Raw genomic sequence first — 27,356 nt, 5'->3', positions numbered from 1 at the left:
TAGCCATAAGTTGCAACATGCATCAATTGTAATAAGAATTTAATGAGAAGCGATCAATCATCAGCATCTTTTTAGTCTTGTTAATGCGCATGAATGCGGGATGATATGATGTATGCCCTCGCCCAACACTCCCTCATGCGACGCCATCTAACGATCACCAATGCCAACACTCCCTCATTGCGACCTCGACTGCCGAGTCGCCAACCTAACTAATGCGATGCGATGCGGTCGTGTTAGCCGAGTTATTAGTTAGATTGATTCAACCAGCAGATTCGAGAATTTAGAACACCCCTCCTAATTAATGCCCTAAACTGGTTGCGAGGCCAAGACCCCCCAATGCGTGAGGCCGAGACCCCGCGGTCCATGATCCCGTCGGGTTCCTCATCCCCGACTTCAAGCACATGAGGAGTGCCAAGAGAAAAGGGATAGCTCGCGGTCACTACGGGGAGGCGCGGCACCCCAGCGTAGGCCGACAGCTCGAACACAGTGTCCCATTCCACCATGCCCGGCTCACGAGGCTGTGGACCGATTTCAAGTGGTTTGTCGTTAGGCTACAATGGTTGTGGGGAGTCCTAGGTTCCATACAAATGTGAGCATACAGGGTTAACAATCATGGTTGGCCAGGCAGTAGGCTAGACCGCATGAGTCCAGGCAAGCGTGTGACAGAACGACATCGGGTGCAAGCAACCCACGTAGTCTAATTACAGCCGCCCACACACGTTCGCCCAAATCCGAGGGTTTAGCCTTAAGGTGGTCCTACCAACGAGACCACCTTAGCTTTCCTTGATTTCTTGGCCAACCGCAAGGTTTGAATGGTGGTCCACAACAAGTCAACGGACATGAGTATCAGCATGCAAGATTATCATGTTCTCATACCTCAATCATATAGTCCAGATTTAACTAATAAACAAGCTAACAATTTATAAGCAATGGTGCATGTGTGTTGGGTGTGTTGGTGGGGAAGTTGCGCACTTCCTACAACTCATGGAAAACATATTACGTATGTGGTAAACAGGGCATCAATCATAAGAACAATCCAACAAGTCAGAACAAGCGATCATCAACTTTCAACGAGTCATGTAAGAAGCACGAATGTCATCATGTGAGGAGTCAAATAAAACATACAATTTAGTACCATTAAAATAGGCTTAAATCCCTAGGTCCTCTCTACACTCTCTAAATGCGTCAACCAACAATCATAATCATTAAACTCGTATTGAAATTGGTGCTAGGCCACCTAGGAGTAATAGTCCGCACCTATGGCTCGATGGAGGCTCGGAAAACGCCCTAGGAGTGAGGGCTTTTGGGTAGAACGGTCGGAATCCCTAAATCAAGCTATTTCATGTTAGAGTTCCAACCAAAATCCATAGTACTACTTGAATTTCAAGAAGGATGGGGGAAAAGCTCACCTAAGCAACCCACGGATGCTTGTTGAGGCTAAGGGAAGGAGTTTCCTCCTTGTAAGAGCGGTAAAGAGGTGGAAGGGTTGGCTTTCTTGGGACCCACCTTGATCTAAGGTCCACCTTGGATCTCCTCCTCCTCTCTCTCTCTCTTCTTTACTCTCCTTTACTCTCTTTCACTCTTGGTAGTTGTAGCAAAAGGGAGAGGGAGTTATGAGGGATAGGGTTTATTCCCTAGACTTGGGCCCTTTGACCCCAAGTTTCCTCATATTCCCAAAATAGCCTACAAAGGACACTTTCGGGGTTGACGTGGCTCTAATGCTCCTTCGGCCACCAAACTCAGTGGGTAAGTGCCTTATGGCCCGACTAGGGCCCGCGTCAAATTTGGGAATAAACGGATAGACGAAAATGGGGTTTGAGTCAAAGGCTTTGACCTTTAAACGGCCCTGCGGGGTCTATTTTAGTGATTTGAGTAATTCTGGTGGTCCTCAGGCTATGAGATTTCTAGGATGAGTGCTTCATGGCCTGATGAAGGGCCACGCAAAATTTGGGGACGATCGGACCAGGGGTTTGACCGCACGGGTCCGATTTGCGATCGATGGTGACCGGCCCACGATCGGGTCCCAGAGTTGGTGGGCAGGCGCAGGAAAATCCATTAGGCCTCCACGGTGAATATGGAAGAGATCCAATGGTCGGATAACCTGGAATCTTGGTTCCATTTGCCAGCGCCAGATTGGTCCTGGCATAGTCGCAGTGCATTAAGTCAGTGCCAGATCCCACTTCTGAGTGTCTGCCGGGTCCGCGGTCCGCGATAGTTTACAAGCCCAGTGAGACCTATGATCCCCTAAACTTATAGATTTTTCTGACCTTCCGGCGTCGCGGTACAGCCTGGACGGACTGTAACTCAGTGTAAATGGTCATCCGGCTTGGCGGCCCGCACTTGGTCTTGCCATGGCCTGTCCGGTACAGGCAAATGGGCTAATCCTAGATTAATTAGCTCATGGCATCCCTGCCACGAACGTTTCAAACGTTCGGTCCTGCGGTAAAATCCTACGTGGACGCCTCAGGACACTGTACCGATTGGACGGGATGTTACAAAGACACTCATCCCAAATGAGATAACCACAAATCTAGGATTCCGACTATACTCTATTAATATTGAGTGGTTAAAATGGCTTCGATGCTTGTGTAAATGAGAACAGAGAGTTTAGATCGATGGGGACATTCTTACTCTTAATTCCACCCTTTATTTATACTAACTAATTAGTCTCTAACTCTTACTAATCATTATCCAAAGCATACTATCTATTATATACTAACTTTCACTGAATTGAACAATTAATATATATAAATGAGAGGGTTGAGCCTTTATCTACAAAGGTTAGTCTCCGACAATTTAGTACTTTACAATAAAGATTTAGTATATGATACACTAATAAATAAATAAATTTCACCAATAATAAGTAACAATAATCAAACTAATTTAATATATAATATATGATAATTAATCAAATAATTTAAAATCCACAATATACGATATATAATCAAATGGAATCAAACGACAACTATTATGAGGTTTTCAATTGGGAAGATCACCTACTTAGTATGAACATAGAGGTCCGATTTAACATCGTGAAGTACATGTGCTTAATTCGGTTGATTCTAGTCATACACAGATCTTCGTAACTTTACTTATGTGACTCAACACGCATCTTTGACGTGCATTGACAAAATCTCATCACAAAACTTCACACGCTTGTCCTACATCCTTAGGTATAAGATTCACAAGTTTCTAATATTAAATACAGTTACTACAACAACTTAACTAAGTGAATTGACTCACTGAGTTGCAACATAAAAATGACATTTAAGGTCAATTCTTAATTAATAAAATAGGAAAGGTGATTACCTGCCAGACATTAAGCACATGCTTAACTTTAACTAGTCTGGTCACGAGTTGACTCGGCTGTGCCTCATCCTTTTTCTTGTATTCATTTCTTTCATTGTCCTTATTTCTTATTTATTTATTTTTCTATTTTCTCCTTCTATTTTTTTATGTTCTCTAAATTTCCATATCATTTCATGTGTTGAACGTTAGAAGTGGAGATTTGATGGTAATGCTCTATTTCTCTTTCTTGCAAGTATTTTCCTAGATTTTCTTTTATTTTTTCCCTCTATATGAATTTGTAGAGAGGTTTATAACCCTAATATTTCTGGAAGTAAGTCAAATCGGAAGATGCGACAAAGACGTGGTTTGTAACTTGTAAGGCCAATGCTATTCTCATGAGCGGTTGAGTTTTATACGCTGCATCAATCATAATTGGACTATAGTTATGATTTCACTTGTCAAATAGCTTCACAATGCATATTAGCGTCCCATTCGTGATTGCATGATTGCAGTTTATTGACGATCTCCAATGGCAAATATTGGCTTGACGTTTTATCTTTCATTTTGAATTTGCTGGAAAGTCAGGATCAATCCCACGATGCTTGTTAATGCTTGAGATTGAAGCTCCAAAGACGTTGGACCGATGGGTTTGGAGGTTTTGCAATTCTTTATATTGTAAGTTGTTGATGTAAAGAACATGGATTGTAGAGTTCGTAACTAGTTATTTTTAGTGTCTGGAGAAAAATATGGTTGGGATGTGCAGTGCGAGGATAGATGGACAGTTATAATCGGAAGATGGGTCCCTCCATGATGACGATGTAAATCATGGATGAGTCGGGTTGTGTGGTATTGAAATGAAGAAGAGGGACGAGGGAGATGGGGCGGTTGCCGTGAGCTGTGACGTGCTAACACACGTTACTTAACAATAAATTTATTTGAATTCGGTATATACGTAGGGTCCAATGTGGGATGTATGAGAAATCTACTTCGTTCATCTGTTTTGCCCAATCATGCTAGGTCATGGGCCTAAAAATGAGGCCATTCCAAAATTAAAGTGGGCCGTACCATAAGAACAATGGAAAGGGGTATCCACCATTGAAAAAAAAAGAGTAAGGTGTTACACTATGCCTGCCAAAATTTTTTTAAAAAAATATATAAAAGCATGACATATAATTTGAAGGAAAATGCTACAACACCCTCGCTGCATTGTAAGTTATAGTGCTTTTACTTATATTCGTTTAGTTGGATAGTTCAATTGATTGATTTGAACGGTCTAATCGACTGATTTGAATTGTCCATTAAGTTCATCATACATTTATAAGACTACTATGCAAAAATCATGTTGATATGACGATTGAATCCATCCTCAATTTTAAGGACACAGATGGGATGACTATGTTTGCCTAACAAAAGTGGATCTTTAGAATAGGAAGCAATCCACAATGCTCTCTAATAAATGGATGGATCAAACTATTATTGGACCTATTTTTGTGTAAATACCCTGACCATTCATGTTAAATAACACTGATCGAATGGTTTATATTTGTCAATTGGTAGGCTGCCGCATGGTCATCCATGAAATGTGTTGGACCAAATGATCAATATACATCGATGGATTGGATAGTTCAGGTGTCCTAGTGCACTTAAATGCAACGGGCACACTTATTACTCATGATGCCCTGAGAGTGGTTGAGCATTTATATAGCATGGTTCAAAATTTTAAAAGAAAAAGAAAAAGAAAAAGAAAAAACTAGCGGCAAGATATTAAGAAGACAATAAAGGAAAATAGGTGCAATTTTTTATTTTTATTTTTATTTTTATTTTATATTGTTGTTAGCTTGTTAGTACACCCATTGTCAGTTCACACTTCACTGCTAGCCACCCCCTCTAGGAAATCGATACCAAGACCCTAGTGTTGAAATGTGGTATCTTTCACTCAATCTACCACTTGAGCTATGGATCTGGGTGTGAATGGGTGCAACTAAGTGCATGCTACATGCAGAGACTAAGAAGAACTAATAAAATGATTTCAACGGTGTGCATTGACGAAGATAAATAAAGAACCAATGGAATGATTTCAACAATGGGCATCTTAATCTCATTATTTTCAGTAGGTTGGCCTACTCAAGCGGATCCAAATTTAGAGTGGACCACACCATTGTAAAAAGAGGTGAATAATCATTAAAAGCTTTTTATAGGTCCCAGAAGTTTGGATCAAACTCATAACAGTATTTTCCCTTCATTCATGACTGATTTTATCCGCAGGTTAGATGGTAATAAACATTGATTTTCTTACAATGGGGTTAGGAAGTTTTTAAATGGCAAGCATTCAAAGATTTGGATATGTTTAAATTTTGGTACCACGCCTTAAGATGGGCTGAAAAAATGAATGGAGGGTGTTGATATCTAACACATTATCAAGGTGGGCCCCACGGTAAGGTAACGCCCAATCCACTACGGGGTTGAAAATGTGGAACATGGAAAACAAGAGTGATGATCCCCTGTATCCTCTGTAACATTGACATTAAAGAAGGGAAAACACAAATATCAGCTTGATCGATAACTTTTGTGGCCCTTAAAAGTTTTTAATGGTGGGCATAACTCTCTCCACTTTTTTATATGGTGGGGTTTACTCGAGTTTTGGATCTAATTAATTATTTAGCTCATGCCCTAAAATGATATCTCCAAATGGATATACAGTGTGGACACAAAACATATATCATGCTAGGACCTATGTAACTAGGTGACGTTACTTTAACAGTCTCACTGCTCAACCCGTCCGCCAAAACCCTGTACCGAAGGAAGCCGATTGTGAATCCCCGTATGGAAGTAAGCGGATTGCGTAGCAGCGTACTGAGTAAACTCTGTGGTACACCATGATTTATGTATTTTATCCGCTCCGCTGATCAATTTTACCAAGTAATTTTAGAACATACCAAAAATGAAGCATATACAATGTTCAAATGGACCGCACCATAGGAAACAGTTAAATTGAATGTTCGCCGTTGAAATCTTTTTAGGGATACAAAAGTTTTGGGATGGAGCTTATATTTGTTTTTTCCCTTCACCCATGCCTGTATGATCTTATGAACAGGTTAGATGACAAATAAATATCACTGTGGGGCCTAGAAAGGTTTCAACGTGGAAATCATTATCCCCACTGTTTACTGTACTATGATCCACTAGATATTTGGATATACTTCAATTTTGGGCCCAACCCCCTAAATTAAAAGGAAAAACGAATGGACGACGTGGATATACCACTTACATATAATGTAGGCCCAACTGAGTTTACTGTGTAGTATAAGAGCCTATTGTACTAAGTATGCAATCCTATTTCCAAATGGAAACCGTCTAAGTTCTAACGTTTCCGTTGGACTTCTCCTCAAATGTATTTTTTAAATATATTAAAAAAATCTGATGGCGTGGCACTTACAGTGACCTGGACCAACAATAAAGCTGGATCGCTGTTTCCACGAAACAGAGGATCCGCACTCGGAAAACAAATCTCCCGCGTGCAAAAGAAAAGAAATAAGAAGGTGGAACGTCCATGTCGGAGAGTGACCGGCGGCCAAGAACTGATAATAGTTATCAATATAAATAATTCAGAGATAGCTCTTACAACCTTGCCGTCTTAGCTCAGCTGGTAGAGCGCGTGGCTTTTAACCACGTGGTCGTGGGTTCGATTCCCACAGACGGCGATTTTTTTTTTATACGGCCCTTACGCACCCAATTCCTTATGAACGGTTTGGATGCCATATAAACATATGGTGCCGTCCGGAAAGCAGAGTTCGTGTTTTTCCGTACCGGTTCATCATCTCATCGCCTCATCCGTCTACAGAAGTAATGATCAAAGGCGACGTGCACGTGGACAGATTGGAAAGGGGATTTTCAGCGTAAATGTTTATCTACATTTTATTTTCTTAATCCTAACCATTCATCAGGTAAATATCAGTTGGAATATGGTATTGGTTAAAAGATCATTGAGTTCATTATTGTAATCCGGCCACACTTATTTTTTAATTAAAAATGAACGGTTAGAAACTAACCATCGGTGTTTATTCAATGCATACATGTCGCACACTAAATGAGTATACCAAATTAAAATTTGGACCATGCCATGTTCAGGTAGGACCCGACCTGGTTAGTGATCGAGATTTCACACATGTGACCACTCTGACACGTGTGCTGTGAATAGACTCTTCTGCGCCCTTCTCTCGCGAATCACCCTGTCACTGTATCAGAATCTGTCCGGTCAAGTTATCGCTCTTTTGCCTCTGCTGCGACGTAGGATCCACGGTATGTCTTCGCTATTGGGGCCCATATATTGATTTCTACAATGATCTTAACCATAAATGTTGTGATTTATGTCTCAAAAGATAGTTTTTACCATCATTTTCTGGAGATGAATTTATAACTTTGAAAATTAAAATTTCAAAATTTCACATTGTTCTTAAAAAATCAATGTTGATGATAATTAATGAACATTATTACAGTAAAATAGTATATTTACAGTATTAAAGTAATTTTAACGGTTCAAATTATTGGACCATCTTAGCATGTGGGTCCCTGTTGGTGGTGACGTACCCTGGACTCTTAGTCGCGACAGAGACAAACAACAAGTTATCGAGTGCACACGTCAACGGATGAGGGCTGCGGTGATAACGTGTCGAGGCGAGAAAGGCGTGCGTTGTTCTCTCCGCGGATACGCTGGCAGAGTATTTATATACTCATGCGCACTTTATCTTTCACGTAGCTTAATCGTAACATAATCGGATCCGTTAAAATTCACCCTACTTTTAGTTTCATATGGAAAATAATCTATTTGATTGTGATAATACAAATTCTCAACGGTTGACATTGGTTTATTAAATCAGGGACGTTGAAGATTCCACTTAACTGTTTATTTCAATGTCATCAATTGAAGATCACGGCCTAAAATCATTGCGTCGTATTGTTTCACAGTATATACTGTGATTTATATCTGCCACGTGTAATTTATTTTTGGCATGTATATGGATGGTTGTAGTCCATCAGAGTATTTAGAGTTTTTCATATCCGGAAGAGCACCGACGACCAAACGAAGTTCCCGTGGATTTTCTGATGCTTCCGACGGACGGAGATGATGATGTGGGGGGCATTCGCTCGAGTGCCACTTTGCAAGTGCATCCACCTCACCCGTGCAAAATACGCACGTGTATAAAATCTCAATCGTTCATTAGTCGTTCTTCACTGATAGGAAGCTGACTCGATCATCATATGGCTACAGATATGCAAATAATCTGGACCGTTGTCAATTAGGCATGACTTTTCTCTATTATAGATGATGTGGCACATTCGAGATTCATGTACGTATGATTTTTTGGAAAATGAATTTTTAGGAGGTTATTCATCAGATTCATGGTTCAGATATCACATAAGCATCCATGTGGATCCCTCATAGACCTTACCTGAACTTACGGTAAGCTCGGTCTCAATAGGAACATTTGATATTTGTATTTGCGGTAGCGGATAAGGTGCGGCCCGGCCTCACCCAAGACGGTGCGACCCTTACTGTTGGGGCCGTATTGATATATTTATTTTAAATCTACGCCGTCCATTCGTTTTTATAGATCATTTCATGCTACCAAACAAAAAATCATATCAAAATATCATGTTTACAGTATCATAAGAAATAGTGGTGAGTGACCATTAAAACTTATTGTGTGCCACAAAAGTTTTAGATCAAGATGATATTTGTTTTTTTTTTTTTTTTGACTTAATAGAGTTTTGTATCAACTTATCAGAAGATTGGATGGAAAATAAACATTGCTGGAACATTACTGTAATCCCTAGGAAGTTTTTAATGGTGGATCGTTCAATCAACACTGTTTCTTATGGTATGGTACACATGAGATTTTAGTCTACTTCATTTTTTTCATGATGCTTTAAAACGTACTGGAAAAACGGATGGACGGTGTGGATTTAGAGTAAATCGATAAATGTAGCCCCTACGGTAAGGGAATCACCTAATCCGGTGCCTGTATTTGCAAAATGTAGATCCGATGTTCAGCAGTTCGGATATCAGACACGTGGGGCCCGAGCTTGTGAAACCGTGTATTTCTCGTTTTCTTGTCGTGCGGCAGAGACCAAACAACTTCAAGTCCAAGCCTCGTTCCTATACAGAAATTCATTTCATCCGATCCAAACGCTCCAAAAATCCTCGTATGCATCTCTCCCTCGCTCTCTGCAATGATTGGAAATAGAAATTTTCAGCTCTGATACCAGTTCCTCTTTTTGTTGGGTGGATTGGGTTTTTCTTGTTCTTGAAATCAGTGGACTAAATTGTAATTTTTGATTCTTTTTCATGAGGTTGAATTCCATGCCTTGTGTTTTGAATTTTGAATTGGGTTTTTGTATATCTGTCTTATGAAGAATTTGGATTGGTTAGCATATATGCTTCTTGAATGAATTCCATGTATTGGGTCGTAGTTTGGACTAATTACACTGCCTGGGGGAGAATGAGCATCAGATCCACCCCGTCCATCAGGTGCACAACGACAATTTCACCATGGATCCAAAATATTAGTGCAATCCAAGACTTTGCTGGGCCACACCATAGGGAATGCTGTAAAATCATGCCTAAAAACTCTAGATTCACGTGGTGTGGCCCACGTCAGTCCTGGAATGCCCTGGTTTTTAGGATTCCATTCATCCTTGTGTGGCGTGTGAGATGATTGGATTGGATGGCGTATTTCTCAAAGTGTATAAAAGCATGCTGTCTTATGTTGAAATTGGGTTGGTTAATGCATTATTCGTTTGGGTATTTGATGTGTTAGGCTGTAGTTCTGGTAGGATCTTGTATTTGTTTGTTTTTATCGTCTTTCAATCATTTTCTTCTAATGATTATTGTTTTGGGTATGCTGTTTGTAATTTTAATAGGATTTTGAAAGTGGGTATCTTGTTTCTTGCTGAAGAGATTGGATATGTTTTAAGAAATTGGTATCTTTCCCACCTTGATTTATTGTCATACACTCATTTTCCATGTTGGGAATTGGAATACACAAAGGTGTAGTGTTGCTGTCTTATCAAGAAACTCATTTTTGCTTCTTGTAAGGATTCTATGCACCGAGTTGTAGCTTTGATGAGATTTAGTATTTTTTATTGTCCTGTCAATATTTTTTTTAATGATTGTTGCTTTGGGTATGTTGTGAGATTTAATGCATTACATTGCAGTTTTAATGTGGTCTTGAAAGTGAATTTTCTTTTTGAATGAAGAAATGGGGTTTTATTGTTATATTTAGGGATTTGATATTTGGACCACCTCGATTGGTTTGCATACACCCATTTTCCATCTTGGGAATTGCAATAATATGGAAGTGCCTTAGGAAAGTGTACTATTTCAAATACTTGAAATGTACAAAAGCGTTGCTGTCTTTTGAACAAATTAGGATGGTTAGTTTATGCTTGTTGCATAGGTTCTATGTATTTGGCTATAGTTTTGTTCTGTGGTTTTAATGGATTATGCATTCTATTATTATTATTATTATTATTATTGTCTTGTGAATATTTTTTGGGATGACTAGCAGGGTGCGATGAAGCTCTTAGTCAAATTATTGATCTGGAGAGTACATTAGGTTCATCCTGCTTTGCAGGGGCCATCATGAAAAATACATGCAGGTCAATGGAACTTCTCCATTTGATAGGTGGCATACAAAAATGGAATCTTGGGATCGAAGAAGGTCCAGTCTTCAATATGAGTTGTACATTCGGTAGAGTCCACTTTGTATCATGTCTCCAAGGAACTGTTTAGATTAGACGACCATAACCATCCTATATGTGTCTTGGTCAATGATTTAAATATTAGTATTGATGCATATTATTTACACCTAGCCGATTACGACCAGTTCGAACGGCCCAAAATATGCCATGTGGCAGTCATGCCACACGTGGTGTAGACGAACTTCAAAGGGAATGAGCTAGAGACGTGTACATGCGGGAATCATTAAATGCTAGAGTCCCATTTAAGTAACTCTCTTGCAAGCATTAAATGTTAGAGTTCTACCAGAAGTAACTCTCTGCAAAGATTCCTATACAAGAGTCCAGTGATGTGAAGACTCCATCAAAGCTTTCTATGCAAGAGTCCAGATACGTGAAGACTCCAGGAAAGCATTCAACGCACGTTGCAAGACTAGAATGGCAAGAGGAAACGTGATATCTTTTGTACACATGACCTAATGCAATGGGCCATACTTATGTGGAAACTCAAGAGGATTTGTATAGCTTGATCTCTTATGCTAATGTATGCTACGCAAGGTCACCGCCTCTTTAAGTTTATAAAAGTAGTGTACGAAGAAGATTGGATAAATCAATTAAGACTGGATCTATAATGATCGGCCATCTATCCAGCCATAGATCATATAAGATTAGGCAATTTGTGAAGGGGATGGTTTGTCCTCTAAATGGTTTCTTTTTTTTGCCTTTCGGTTGAAGAGACTTTAGTATTTGCATGATTGCAACCGTAGTTCAACGATAGAACAATAGAGAAAGAAGACTTGACAATATTTTATTAATAATTTTACAATATGGACACTCATGATTAGCTTGAGGGACGACGATCCGTTCATTGCTCAGCGTGGATTGAGCTTCATAGCAGGACAATTGTGAAGTGCAACATGGTCGTTTGTTCGTTACTCAATCGAAAACAAGCTTCATGGAGAGACGATTGATGGAGGATAGATCTTCGACAATTTGTTCATAACTCGGTCGGAATTGGGCTTTGTGGCAAGATAGCCGGTGGGGTGATAGTCTGTTCATGTACTCAAGTGGGAACTGAGCACATAGCAAGATGGTCGTGATTCGATTATTTGTTTGTTATCTGGTGTGGACCAAAATTTGTGGTGAGATGGTAGTCAGAATTACCTAGCATGTAATAGAAAAGCCTCACAACATTCTATTCAAAATTGAGTGATCTTTCTTGCAATACAACGAGATTCCATGGATGAAGGGTGGAGAAAAACTAAGGATAAAAATTATATCCCTATGCTATGAGTAATGTTGCACTAGCTAGCGATGGGGAGCTAAATTAGAATTTTAAAAAAGAGATAAGCATCCATGATGGATTGATAGATAAGTAGCGTTGCGTTGGGTTTTGTTGTGTTGGCATGTGGCCTAGAGCTCTTCTTCGCGTGCTGCTTTTATAGACTTGGAGAGGCGGTGACCTTGCGTAGCGTATGACAATGTGAGAGATCAAGCTAGTTAGCAGTGCAAATCTTCTTAAGTTTCCACGTAAGTGTGATATATTGTATTAGGCCACTTGTACAAAAGAGATCACATCTTCTCTTGTTGTGCTGGTCTTGCAACACATGTTGGACGCTTTGCTAGAGTCTTCATGTTACTGGACTCTTGCAAGCTTTGTAGAGAGTTACTTTTGGTGGGACTCTAACATTTCATGTTTGCTAAAGAGTTGCTTTGATGGTACTTTACTATTTAATGCTTCCACATGTACACGTTTTTAGCTCATTCCCTTTGAAGTTAGTCTATACCACATATAGTATAGCTGCCACGTGGTATTTTTCGGGCCGTTTGATCTCGTTGTGATTGACCGGGTGTAATTAATGCTCCTTGACATCTCTTTGCATTCGGAGAATGTGAAGAGGCTTTGGTAGTTCTTCATCAAATTTGCTTTTGAGACGATCATTTTTTCTATTGTCCTCCATGATTCCCATTACAAGGGATACCTTGGTCAAATTGGCTGTTGAACTAGCCGTTTCGGTCGTTAAACCAGCCGTTTCGGTTGTTACATCGGATATTTCATCCATTAATTTGACCATTCTGGTCAAATTGGCCGTGAGTTGGTTGTTAATTTGGCAATTCGAGTTGAATTGGCTGTTAGGTATAACATTCTAGCCATGAAATTAGACATTCCGGCCATTAATTTGACAATTCTGGTCATATTGGCCATTCAGTCAGTCATTTTGGTCGAATTGACCATTGTCGGCCATTGTTTGGCCATTGTTGGCTGTTGTTTCTTGCAGCTTAACTACCAACATCATCATTTTGATGGTCAACTTTGCTATTTTGACGGCCAATTTTGTTTTTTGTTGAGGTGTTCCAGTGACACGGGAGGTTGTCCCTTGGATTATTCGACACGTGTATAGTAAGGGTGTGGCACCAGAGGCACGGGAGGTTGCCCTCTGAACTGGTTGGCATTGACGTAATACTGCCCCTTAGGGTATGAGTTATGGGGGTCATACCGGTCATATTGGCCATATGGTTGGCCGTTGGTTGTTGCTTCTCCATCAACTTGAGAAATATCGATCTTAATTTTATCGGCCAAGCCTCAGTTAAAGCTTAGCCATTCTTCCTAAGCCTGGATTCATTAGAGGAATAACATCTTAGGCCAATTGTTAGGAAGTCGCATTCTTTTTATAAGAATTTCCATGAACCTGTTGATGTTCTCAGCATATATTCTCATCTATTCTGAAATTTGTTGCAGGATAGCACGTATGCCATCCAAGAGGTGAATTGTTGTTGGAGGATCTAGACTCATGGATTGCAGTTGCTGGGGGATGATTGACATCTATGCACATATCCTTTTGCAAAGGCCTTCCTTAATCTTCTGTCATTTTTTCTGAGTCAACTAGATCTTCGAACTATATTGTTGAACTGTTGAACTTGTAGTTGCACATGTGTCCCACTGGGCATTTTAGAAAATGGTGTTTGGCTCAAATTCTGCGTACGTGCCGAGCGTGCCAGATCTGGATGCAACTTGATTCGAACCGAAGTCCTTGTGACCCCAGGCGCCGAGATAAACCATTTAAGACTGAATCTGTGAAGATCGACCGTCTATCCAACCACCGATTGTATGAGATCAAATGATTTGTGAAAGAGAGGGTTCATCCTTCAAATTGATTCTTTTTATTGCCTTTGGGTTGAAAGCACTTCGATATTCACGTGATTACAACCGTAGTTCAATAATAGAACAATAGAGAAATAAGATAAAAACTGAAAGTATTTATTAATGATTTTATAATATGGACACTCATGAATAGCTTGAGGGATGACGATCCGCTCGTCGCTTAACATGAACTGAGCTTTGTAGCAGGATGGTTGTGAACCAAGACGTAGCGAGGTGATCGTGATTCGACTATCTGTTCGTTGTATAGTGTGGACTGAATTTTGTGGTAAGATGACACTAGAATCACCTAGCATGTAGCAGGAAAGCCCCGCAATTTTCCATTCAAAACTAAGTGAGCTTCCTTGCGATCTAGCGGGATACCGTGGATGAAGAGTGGAGAGATAAACTAAGGATAAAGACTACGACCCCATGCTATGAGTAGTGTTGCGTTGGCGAGCGATGGTGAGCTAAAATAGAATAAAAGAAAGATAATCGTCTATGACAGATAGCTAAGTAGCGTTGTGCTGAGTTTTGTTGTATTGGCTTATGGCTTGGAGCTCTTATTCGTGCGTTGCTTCATGGACTTAGAGAGGCGGTGGTGTTGTGTGTACAAAAGAGATGATGCCGCCTCTTGCCATTACAGTCTTGCAATATGTGTTGGACGCTTTGCTGGAGTCTTCATAGTACTACTCTTGCATATGAAGCTTTGCTGGAGTCTTCACGTCATTGGACTCTTGCGTAGGAAGCTTTTTAGAGAGTTGCTTTTGGTGGGATTCTAGCATTTAATGTTTGCTAGAAAATTATTTTGATGGGACTTTAGTATTTAACGCTTCCCACATGTACGCGTCTCTACCTCTTTCCCTTTGTAGTTTGTCTACACCACGTGTGGCATGGTTGCCACATGGCGTCTTGCAGGCCGTTTGATCTGGTTGTGATCGGTTGGATGTAAACACCATTGATATTTAAATCATTGTTGTTGGTAAACATACGCCTATAAAAACAGTGGTGTTGTTTGAAAGGTTAGTGTCCTTTGATTGAAACGAGTTCCTTGTGGTGTTCCATGGGAGGTGGGATGAACCTAACGGACGGTCCAGATAAATGATTAGACTGTCCATGTGTCTAGGAGAACTGGGGTGCTCTAAGAGTTGGTGTTTCTTGGGACCACAGGAGCTTTTTCCCTTTTTTAGTGGTTGTTGTTTTGGTATGTTGTTAGAATTGATGTTTTATGCCATAGTTTTTGATGGGGTCTTAAAAGTGGTTATTTTTTCTTGCTGAATGAGGAAATTGGTCATTTTATTATATACATGGCATTAGTATTTATACCCACCTTCGTTTGATTTGCATGCAAACATTTTAAAATTTGTGAATTGGAATATTACAGTGCACTATTTTACTCCCTGAAATGGAAAATGCATCTATGCAAATAAAAATGGGGGGTGCATCATTTATTTATTTATTTTTAATGTTTTTTTCCTAGGGTATCTTGTTATAGTTTCCTGTATCATGTTAGTTGTTTGGTGGGATTTTTTTAGCCAGGTATTTTTGTTGTGGAATGAAGAGTCAGGGCTGTCTTTGTAAAAAGAAAAATTCTTCTGGGTATCTTGTTTGAATTCTATATGATCTTGCAGATTTTTTGGTGGGTTTTGCAAGTGGTATTTTTTATTTTGATGAATTCTATAATGTTGTGCCACATAATTCCTTGCATGTCTTCTGTACAAATTCCCAGTGATAAATTATAATCCTGACAATAGGATGTCTTGTTTGTATCACAGTCACAACAGCAAGAGAAGGATATGCTTGTCAGCGCACCCAAACTGTCATAGTTGTGCGATTGGCTCAAAATATCCATAGCATGCTTGTTATAGTTAGCTAGGTCAAAAGAAGCATTTGGTGCAAAGCCAAAAAAAAAAAAAAAACACTCAGCTTCATGAAATTTTATAAATTCTGTGGTTTTCAATTTTTTGACATTTTTGGAAGATGCAGTTGCTACTCAACTTTAAAAAAAAAAAGAGTTAATTTTATTCCTTGTTATTGTTATTCTTTAACTTCCAGATTGCAATGTATTGGTTTGCTGTTCTTGTGCTGCTGGTTGCTTTCTATTTGTTGACATGAACTTACTGGGCCCTGTTTGGTATATGCCTAAAAATGCATTCATCTCATTTTATTCTACAATAATTGTGTATTAGAGATTTTGATCTCTAATACCTAATGAATCCATATTAAACAGTAACTATGTATTAGACATCAAGATCTCTCATAAATAATCACTGTTAACTAAAATGAGACGAACTCGTTTTTAGGCGTTCACCAAACAGGTCCTTCGTAAAAGTTAACATTCAGTTATACCAATAAATTATGTCACATGGAGTTCAAAACTGTGTATTTGCATGCTCCTGTAATCCAATGTATGTAGTTCAAACTGTTCATCCACCTGATGGATGGCCCCTTGAGTTCTGTATTTGCTTGACTTGTAGTGATTATGACGAGATGCTCTTCTTGAGTTAGCATGTCTGAACAATATGACAATGCTGGAGCAAGTTCTAGCTCGAGCCTGAATAGCAGCCTACAAGATACAGAGGATGACAGGATTATTGCCAATATCCTATCAGAGGAACATGTCGGAGAGGATAGGAGACTTGGGAAGCGTCTATCTCATTTAGATTCCATCCCGGTAAGACCCAAGCTCATACTTTCTTGTAATGTTTCACATATGCTGATTTAATGAATTGCTGTGTCTTAGCTTTTTTCTTCTTTTTGGCTTGATGTCTCTTTGTGTGAAACTCATCTCTGTTCTGGTATTTCTTTCTTAATATTTCTGTATATCTCCTATTAAAAGGTCTAAAAGTTGTTTCTTTTGATTAACATTTGTAATCTGAACTATAAAGATGCCGGTGTTGAACTAGAAGGTTATGTATTGTAAAGGTTATACATGCCTGGCGCATGCTAGTAGTCGTAGAGAGATATGTGCAGTCATGCACAGTACCTTTATTTTTTTATTTCATTTTATATTAATGTGTAGTCATGAGAATTACCATTCCATGCATTGACTATAGTTACCTAATTCACTTAGACATCCCTCGAACTGTGAACTAGTTCAAACGAACAAAATCACAGTTCGATTCACTCTGGTTAGACAGGTTGATCGAGCTAGTCTGATGTAGTTCAATTAGGTGGTTGGGGCTTATTCGAATTAATTTTCAAATTCAGAAATAATGAGAAAGCTTTCGCTGTAACTTGTGAGTGGTGGTTGTAAACAAGAGAATGCCTCAAAATGGTCTCTTGTTTTCCTGGGTTGCATGAATAAGGGTTACAGGAGAGAACTTCAGGAGAGCGAGCCATACACATGCAGATTGAAAACGCACATGTGGGAGACATGTACCTCGAGTGGAAGGCCTAAATCTTGGGCCCTGCCATAGATCTAATAACCCCAAAATCTGCTGAAAAGATGATGGTAATTTGCTGATTCGTGGACCATCTACTGGATGTTAGAACAAAAAAAGCCAACATTCCAAATGGGGGCATGCTCCTGTATATGTGGGATCATTGTTCGTTGATCTAAAATGCTTATATGATGGGCCCAACTATTGATGGAGCATGCATCAAAAGTTTTTAGGAGTAGAAAATCCACACCCTTTTCTTAAGGTATCCCAAAATGATTACATAAAGGACAATTATGTAACGGTAATAGTGGTAACTGTTACGTGTTTTGGGGTCTTAATGGCTGTTATGGAAAAGTTAATCCGTAATGGCCCTGTAATGGTCTGTTAAGGGACCAAAGTAGGTTTTTTTTCGAAAAAAAATAATTCATAATGGCAATTACTGTCTGTATCGTAATGGTAAAGGCGATAGTCGTTATGGCCGCCGTTACCATTATGGAATGCCTTGCCTTTTTTGGTTTGGGTTAAGTGATGACCACTGTTGCATTCTTTCTTAATCACCTAATTTTAGGCATCATATCAAAGGGATGGGATCTTCAGATCCGAGATATTTTTAGGGACATCAACCATCGATTACAGGGCTATCATCAGATCACGGTTTATCACTGGCAGATGGTCCCCATCTATAGAAATAAAACCCTATGGCCTTGTTTCGTAGACGTCGAAAAATGAGTTCATTTCGTTTCAGTTAACGCTAATTATGTATTGGAGATCTTGACCCCTAATACACAATCATTGTTAGCATGAACTCATTATGTATTAGAGATCAATATCTCTAATTCATAACTACAGTTAACTAAAAGATGAACCCATTTTTAGGCATCTACCAAACATGGCCTAAGTAATCTTGTAGCTACATTTATTTTTTCAATGTATTGTTTGAAAATTTTTGTTACTTTCATTGTGGTCATGATAATATAAGAGTTCTTTGCAACTATGATGTAGAATATATTTATATGAATTGATTCTGAGAACTATATGAACTGGATCGAATTATTTCAAACTAGAACTCTACTGGTTTATCGAACTAGCCGAACCCAAATTGCGAAATGGACGAACTAAATGGAGCTAACCTTGCAAACTAAGAAATTTCGAAACTTGTCGAACTGTGAACTATGAATTCGAACTCGAACAGGGCCAACTGCGATCCAGGTAACTATGCAATTGACCTTTCTATTACAATGGGTAACGTCTTGTACTGGTTTATCGAACTAGGCAGACCCGAATTTGGAATTGGACAAATTAAAAATCGAACTAAATGTACCTACCCCTGCGAATTAAGAAATTTCAAAACTCGTTGAGCTATGAACTACGAATACAAACTCAAAAAGGGTGAACTGCAATTCAGGTAACTATGCAATCGACCTTTCTATTACAACGGGTAATAGCTTGGTATATTTATGTGGGACAAGAACTAATATTAATTTGTTTTACTGGAACACATCCAGAGGCTATTGGTTGTACTTGGTTATAGATTCCCTGTTTTGAGATTGTCTATATAATTTAGATTGCTTAATCCCCCATCAATTGAACCATGACTATCTATGTTCGATGCTGTTTGCTTTTGTTCTTGGTGCTGTAACCCGTATTTAGTTCTTGATAGCAGAGCTTTGAAACTCATTAGCAAATTTATTTACTTATTTTTCTGTATTGGATTGGCAGCATACACCTCGAGTTAATGGTGCAATTCCTGATGTGGATGATGCAACCTTAGACCATGAACGATTGTCAGAGAGGTTCGAATATATAATTTCTAATAGATCTAAGTATGGAATTTGAATGAGCGATGGATAATTGTGCGAATAAGATGTTGAATCCTACTTTCCTCATTCGCATGAGATTGATGCAGTTCTTTGGGTGGGTCTCAATGTGTATATGCCGTGGCCCAACATATTTTGGTCTTATCATCAAGCAAACCATATCAGCATGTTGAACATCGACATCTCGTTAGAATTTTTTAAACAGACCAGCTATGTTGTTCATGTACATAGTGGGCTTGCATGATGAAAAGCCTGGATCTTGTACACATTTTTGACATTGGCATGTGTGTGAGAATAGGATTTGACTCCTATTTACACTAGTAGCCCTCGCATTTCTCATCCATTTTTTAAAAAAGTTATGTGAATGGTGTGAGATTTTCTTAGCAGGCATGGTCTCTTGCCAGGCTTTCTTTATCCATCTTCTAAAATGTTTGGCTTTTTATTTATTTATTTTTTATTTCTTTCTTACAATTTTGATATGTTCTTCACTTTTCTATTAGTACACAAACATAAGAACAGATCTGTGCATGTACTTCAGCCTTTTATTATGGTCTAATTACTTCTATTTCGGTGCATGATTTTTTGGGTTTCTCCATCAGATTAGCCACATATGGGTTAGCTGAATTGCACGTAGAAGGGGATGGAAATTGCCAGGTACAATAAATATAACTGTCTATAGGTTAAAAATTTGTACTTACCATCTGTTTTGGTAGGAGTATTAATGGTGAGCTTTGCTAAGCCCACATGCATGTGCAACAAAGCTCATGTACACACCTTGCATGTGCCATCATGGCACAATTAATATGAGATCCAATCCATCCATCAGCACGGCACCACTATATTGATGCCCTAGCCCAAAAATCAGGTTTATCCACTGTTCAGGTGGGCCACAGTTTTCAAAACAAACACATGAGTCTGAAAAGCTTGGCTTAAGTTTTCCTAACCCATGCACCTAGGCGCCCATGCTGATTGGATCAGATTTGTTTTGGGACAAAAAAAAAGGCTGGACCAACCTGATGGATGGTTAGATCTGGCACCTATGTGGCATGTTGGCACATGTATCATGTATGTCATGTATATGAGCTTTATTGCACACGCGTGTTCGCTTAGCAAAGCTCATTAATCACATATTGAGAAGCAAAATGCATTTGTTTATACAATCATCTCTTGCTCTTTTGTTTTGTTAACTCTGCTTTACACTATATTGTTGTGATGTATGAACAGTTCCGTGCTCTGGCGGATCAGCTGTTCCGCAATCCTGAATACCACAAACATGTGAGGAAGCAAGTTGTGAAGCAGGTATTATTCATATACCTCACCTTTTCTCTTTCTAATCTTGTTGACCCGACCGTTTTGATGCTTCTAAAATACGTGGTTCTGCTCTTGGCTCTTCAGCCTAGGGGCAGATGTCATGGCCCCAACATTGACAGACAGTTTTCAGAACCTTTTATACCTCTTCAAATTGATCTAAGAAGCTTCTTGTCGACCATTAGATTTTTTGGGTGTATTCCAGCACATGTATGCTGATTATGGATTGTTTGTCGTAGTTTCTAATTATCCACCTTTCTTATAGAGATTTGGCCCACCTGATGAGTGGACCAGCTTGATTATAAGGCATGGGCCACACCTGACGAATGGCCTGGATCCCACACGTGTGCCGCATAGGAAGTCTGTAACAACCGTCGCCCGGCTTTCAGTAGAATTTTCATAATCATCATCTAAGCCTTATTCCAACTAATTGGGTTTGGATAACACGAATCCTGTCTGCCATTCCACTCTATTAATGGCTATAACTTCAGTTAGACCATAGATTAGCACTCGAATTTCTGTATGGAAAAAAACTATCATATAAAAGTTCAATGATTTGTTTCTAAGGGAGAGGTCTTGTTCTGAGCTTGGGCATGGCGAAGGATGAAAAGGTTAACTGGATTTTTGTCAGGTTTGGGAAGTTATCTTGTACTGCATTCACATGGTAGAGGTTTCGTTGCCCCACAAGTGCACTTACAGACTCATCTCATTTCTTCCCTCTTTCATCTTACCCTCCACTGCGATGCTACTGATAGCATTTCCCTTCTCCTAGTATTGGAGACACCTGTGGAAATACATCATGTTACAGTTCCCTTCTTTAAGCCATAGGGCTCTTTGCCTCCAAGCAATCTTCTCTTGCCGTGATAAATATGTCCATTCCCCCTAAGCTCGATGTTCCTTTTTGTACATAACCTCCTATCATCAATCTTTGCCTCCAAGTAATCTTCTCTTGCCGTGATAAATATTTCCTTTTTTACAAAACCTCCTATCATCAATCTCTTCTATTTTCTTTAGAGTTTCTTCAAGCCTTCCTTACTACAAGATTTGAGCAGCCATTTGTTTTCAAGCTTGAACAGATAAATATGTCCATTCCCCCTAAGCTCGATGTTCCTTTTTGATACCGCGTTAACCAACCACTTGATCTAAAAGCTCGAGCTGTTAGAGGATGGTGTATCAATGCATATCAAGGGACTTTAACACAACACCGGGGAATCTTTGGTGATTGGACCAAGAGAACAAGCCTCTTATGAAGGGCATGCCAATTAACTTCATTTTTCTCACAAAGTCAGCAAATTGTTCATACCTTTTGTGATCTGAGATCCTCCCAAGTCCTAACACAGCATTGAAATCACCCTTCAGACACCACTACATATTTCACTTATTACAAATAATTCCAAGCTCTGTCCATAAAACAATTGTCCGCAGGACCGTACGCATTGGTTATGGCCCACTTACCATCATCAACAACATTCCGGACAAACAGAGATAGAGAAATCCCCTATATATTGATCAACCTTGTCTAGAATATCTTTCTTCCATACGATCAAGATGCCCCTGCGGCACCTGACGATTTTGCTACCCATCGATAGTTCCCTTCACCCCAAATGTCCAAACTTTTAGCGTCATTTATCGCTGTCCATTCCATTTCCTAAATGAATAATGCGTTAGCTTTCCTCCTCACAAGACGACTGTATCTTCGTTTCGTTTTAGGTCACAATCCTCTGATAATCCACAATTTTATTTTCATCTTCACAACCCCATCCCCCTCCCCCCCCCCCACAAGAAAAAAAAAAAAAAAAAAAAACTTACCTGCTCAATCTTCTTTTCACCTGCTTGCCTGTGTAATTACGATCGATGTTGACTTTCCCCATGGGGTATTTTCTGCACCCTCTCCTCTTTCCCCAGGTGTGGAGTGCCATGGATCTTGATCCACAATGCCCCTCGTTGAAATCATGTGCAACTGGGGTGATAAGCCTTTCAGGCTGCTGTTCCCATGTTTACCACTGCCTCAGATGCTCACAATTGGTGACTGCTGTTTGGAACTTAAATAGAATGTGATTGTCAGTCATTTTCAGAGCTTTAACAGGACCTCTAAAAGTGTAATTGGAAAGAGGCTAGACTTCCATTGTAACTTGCAGGTTCTCCTCAATTGCGAACCATCAAAGCTTTGAGGATGGTCTTATTCTCCTCAGGCACTGACTGGTCGGTGACTATGTTCTCTCTAGCCACATTCCTCCTTACTATGACTTTAGTTGGAATCAGCGGGCCCAATCAAACTCCCTTATATTCCCTTATCATGCTATAAGTCTTGTCAGGCAGGATCAAATGGCCCTAAAGGAATGCTGTAGCAAAATACTTCCTGGTGATGAGCGTTTATTCCTTGTCTGCAACCCATGAAAGAGGACTCTTCCTTCACTACATTCGATCTAAAAACAGCTTTACCCCTGGCTATTTTGGCATGCTCCACAGCAACAATCCTACCTTGGCCAATTTAAGAATCAAATTGCATCATTTGTTTGCTCCCGTCGGCTGAATCTAACAAAGGCAATGCTCCTGGGCTTCGCAGATTCTCTGTCCAAGGCAAGGAAAACGTCTTTCAACTGTCTGAAATTGTTGAAGACTCATCTGATGCCCTCCACCTTCAAAGAGAATGGAATTTCGGAGGCATAGGGAGACGAGGTCATCAGACTTTGTGTTTCTCTGGATTTTCTTATTCATTCTCTTCATCAATCCAACCTCCTACCTGTGCCATTCATATCAGCTTGAAGTGTTATGTGCTTGAGATTCATACATTCATGATTTTCACTCCTCTCAAGCCATTGGGTGAATCCAATTGACCCAACATGTCAATCCTCATTGAGTAGAAAGTTCAGGTCTCCTTAGCAACAATCGGACATCGACGCATGAAGATTTAACCATCAGAGTGTGACGACCTCAAAACCGTGCAAATTGTTCTTGTGCTATTTTAGGTCCACGTCAATCTAGATAATGCTTGGAGCTTTGTTTCCACCATTTGTTAGTCCAAAAAAAAATCTCTAATCTTCCATTTTATGATTGTATTGTCTGCGGTTACTCTTCTTTTTGTGATTGCCAGGTTTTGCGACCTCGATAGTTGTGTTGTTTGAGTGTTGTTAGTTTCTTACACACACGCGCGCGCGCACACACAGAGACTGTTCTTGAAGACATTGCTTTGAAATAAGCTTCCATTTGGGTTATGAAACGTTATCATGACAAGTTTCGTCATTTTGTTTTTCAGCTTAAGCATTTCGAGAAATCTTATGAAGGCTATGTTCCAATGAAGTACAAAAGTTACCTAAAGAAGATGAAAAGGTCTGATGCCTAATGTGCCACATTTCCTTGTTTCCTTATATAAAATGTTAAAAATCAAAAATAGTTTTCACTATTCAGATTCTAGTTATTCACACAATTCTTGTGGAAACAACATTTTAATTCATTTTATCTTACAAATTACTGTATGTCTTCAGATCAGGAGAGTGGGGAGACCATCTTACTCTTCAAGCAGCTGCAGACCGGGTAAGATTTCATTTCGATTTTGAGTCCTTTTTTTTTTTTTTTTTTTACCTTGTTCATTTAGGACCTTCTAAAAACAGATCAGGACATGATTTTTTTGGGGTTACTGTCACCATTCACTTCAATACTTGTTGTGGACCATGGAACAGATGTAAGGACGTGGCAGCAACATGTTCTTCTGTGATTGTTGCGATGTGCTGCTGCTGGGTTTCTAGATTTAATGTTGTAGATGATGTTCATTTATGATTCAAATGATAGTAATTCATTTTCTTACAAGAACAATGAGTGGATTGGCACCCATTGAGGACTATATAGAAAAACCTTTCAGTGCCAGAAGTATAGAATGTTAGTTTCATTAACCCTTTTCATTCTATTGGTTCCAGTTGTAGCTCCTGTCAGCGAATAAGCTGTTTCTTGGGTGCAAACTATTAGGGCCTATTTGAATTCGTTGAAATATAAATTGAGGAAATGTGAATTTCATTAAAATGGCATTTCCATTGTTTTTGTAAATTTCTCAAAAATACTGTTTCTATTTCCTGCACATTTCTTGAAAAATGCTCTCTCTCTCTACCTTTTTTTTTTTTCCTTGCCTAGACCAAAGAAAGTCATTTCCAAGAATGAGGGAAATCAGAGAAAGTGATCATTATTTTTATAAAGTACTCCACATGGTAATCACATGTGCCACAACTCATCTTCTAAGTGCCCCACGTGCAACCCTCCATCTTCAAGTGCCCCACTTGTGGCAACGTGCCACATGTGTAGCATGTACCACATCCATTTTAAAGTGCCACACATGTGCCATTGTGCCACATGTGCCATCACCCATCTTTTAGTGGCCATGTTTCAATGTGCCACACCATAATGTGCCATGTGCAACATATGCCACCCTCATCTTCAAATGCCCTACATGTGCCATATGTGTTGTTGAGCCACATGCACCACATGGATGTTGTCCATCTTTAACCGCTTCACATGCACGACATGCACCAATGTGCGACATATGCTAAATGTGTCACCAACCACCTTCAAGTGCCCCCACGTGCAAATGTCCATTCAAGTGCCCCACATGTGCTACAATCCATCTTAAAGCACCATACACGTGCCAATGTGCCACATGTGCGGCATGTGTGACCACCCATTGATAAGTGTGTCAACATGCCACATGCCCCAATTTGCCATGTGCCACATGTGCCACCCTCATCTTCAAGCACCCCAAAGGTGCAAATGTACCACTGTTGCTATTGTGCCACATGTGCTGCCATTAATCTTTAAGCGCTTCATATGCGCCATGTGTCAACATGCCACATTTGCAACATGTGCTACCATCCATCTCAAGCATCCCACACGTGCTAGTGTCCCGCATCTGTAATGCGTCACTTGTAACAATGTGACATGTGCCACCATTCATCTTTAAGCGTTTCATATGTGCTACATGTGTCGACATGCGGCATTTGCAACATGTGTTACCATCCATCTCAAGCATCCCACATGTGCCAGTATCCCAAATATGTGAATGTGTCACATGTGACAATGTGACATGTGCCACAATTAACCTTCAACACACGTGTCACCTTTGGTCTTTGAGTAAAATTTTCATGAAAAATTCCTTTTCCTAAACAATAGATTTAAAAATTTATTGTTTTAAAAAGATAATCTTGTTGAAAAACAATAAGGGAAAATGGATTTTCATTTCTAACTGTTTTCTAGAAATGGCATTTTTCAAAAACCACCATTTTCCTCAAAAAAATTTCCACGAATCCAAATAGGCCCTTAGTAAAATCAAACTTTTTGAAAACCACCATTTTCTATTATTTTGTGTCATTTACATGTTTGATTGCATGCCTAAGTGATGTTGTGAAGATATATCATCTCAGTCTCTTTTCCTAGCAATTTATGTTTGGCTTTTGAAAGGTAGATGGACAAAAGTTCTACAATCACATGCCCACTAAATGTCAACCTTCTTTTACCTGGGCTCTTGGAAACTGACCCTTGCAGAGGCCAACATTGACAATTGCATGCCAATGTGGTCCCACCCAGTACTAACTCCCAGCCCAAATATTCCACGCGCATCCTGAAGGGCAAGCATATTAGGGTCATGGAGGAGCCACTGAGATGAGTCACACACACATGGTTGGTCATGCTTGATTACATGTTAGAGCGGCTGTACGGTGGCAAAATGACCACTGATAACTGATCCATGTTTACCACACACCATGTTATCCCATCTATCATGCTACATATGAAGGGGAATTTTTAAAGAGTTCGGGTTTAGATCATGTAGTTTCTGACAAGCTTGCTGCGCGTTTATAGAACTCGAGGAAACATACAATGCTCTAGTATTGTGTAAGAAAAAGAAAAGGAAAAAAGCGTTGATTGAGCGAAGAAAGAAGAAAAAGGCATCTTTTGAGCCAAACAACTGTACATTTACACTTTCTGCTGGTTCAAATCTCTAATATAGTGGGTCAATGTGGATGAGAGAGATCCCCAAAATCTCTCCTATCAGATCATCCTAACTATCTCATTTCGTCCCCGTTAAATGTGACCATAGGTTACAGTTGCCATTTTCGTTAGAAGTCTAGGATAATCTGAAATGGGAGACACTCTTTAAAAAAATTGAAATGGGAGATATTGTGGGCTGTCAGATCAATGGCTTAGGTTACCAAAGGTGAGTTATTTCTTCAGACATTGGGTTGTTTCCACAATAGTTCAGGTGCACATTAGATCTTTTTAATTTCTTGCTATGTTGCACACTGATGATTCTTGGGCATAAGAACAATTTAGATCTTCTGCATATAATACTCATGAAAAAGTTTCAAATTTTCATCTTTTGCCTTAACTGGTTACAGTCTTGTGTCTATTTCTGTTTCTATATCAACATTCTTCTTCCTAGTTTTGTCTTTGCACTTCTAAGCCTTCATTAAGGCACAGTTTTGTTTCTAACTGAACATTTTAACTTCAGTTCGGAGCCAAGATTTGTCTGCTCACATCCTTCCGAGATACTTGCTTAATTGAAATTGTTCCCAAGGAGCATAATCCCTCAAGAGGTAATGGATACATTCTCCAATTTTTCAGATTTCTAGACTGGCACACATGTTTCGGTTGTCTGTGAAAATTCATATTTTTCAAGAATGAGGTTTGCTAAATTCCAGGTCC

The 27,356-nt window shown here is 39.5% G+C and overlaps 1 protein-coding gene and 1 non-coding gene across 6 annotated transcripts in view; both read left to right on the top strand.

The window, feature by feature from the left end:
* The first annotated feature begins 6,916 nt into the window (after positions 1-6,916).
* TRNAK-UUU (transfer RNA lysine (anticodon UUU)) lies at positions 6,917-6,989 on the top strand. Its single transcript has one exon. It is a non-coding gene; the product is annotated as a tRNA-Lys (tRNA).
* Positions 6,990-9,335: 2,346 nt separating this feature from the next.
* Positions 9,336-27,356, top strand: part of LOC131220995 (OVARIAN TUMOR DOMAIN-containing deubiquitinating enzyme 11) — a 32,050-nt gene continuing 14,029 nt past the window's right edge. The window contains exons 1-8 of one of the 5 annotated variants that reach the window (XM_058216045.1): positions 9,336-9,492; positions 16,642-16,838; positions 19,267-19,340; positions 19,964-20,018; positions 20,589-20,663; positions 23,929-24,002; positions 24,158-24,206; positions 27,163-27,247. In XM_058216045.1, the coding sequence (XP_058072028.1) occupies positions 16,674-16,838; positions 19,267-19,340; positions 19,964-20,018; positions 20,589-20,663; positions 23,929-24,002; positions 24,158-24,206; positions 27,163-27,247 (577 nt within the window). In that variant the 5' untranslated portion in view covers positions 9,336-9,492; positions 16,642-16,673. Of the gene's footprint in view, positions 9,615-10,250; positions 10,270-10,296; positions 10,380-16,641; positions 16,839-19,266; positions 19,341-19,963; positions 20,019-20,588; positions 20,664-23,928; positions 24,003-24,157; positions 24,207-27,162; positions 27,248-27,356 lie in introns of those variants that run through there. The other 4 variants (XM_058216049.1, XM_058216046.1, XM_058216048.1 and 1 more) reach the window with 4 other exon arrangements.

Source organism: Magnolia sinica, chromosome 12 (assembly GCF_029962835.1).
Source record: "Magnolia sinica isolate HGM2019 chromosome 12, MsV1, whole genome shotgun sequence".
Classification (NCBI taxonomy): Eukaryota; Viridiplantae; Streptophyta; class Magnoliopsida; order Magnoliales; family Magnoliaceae; genus Magnolia; species Magnolia sinica.
This window is presented reverse-complemented; position numbering and strand designations above follow the sequence as displayed.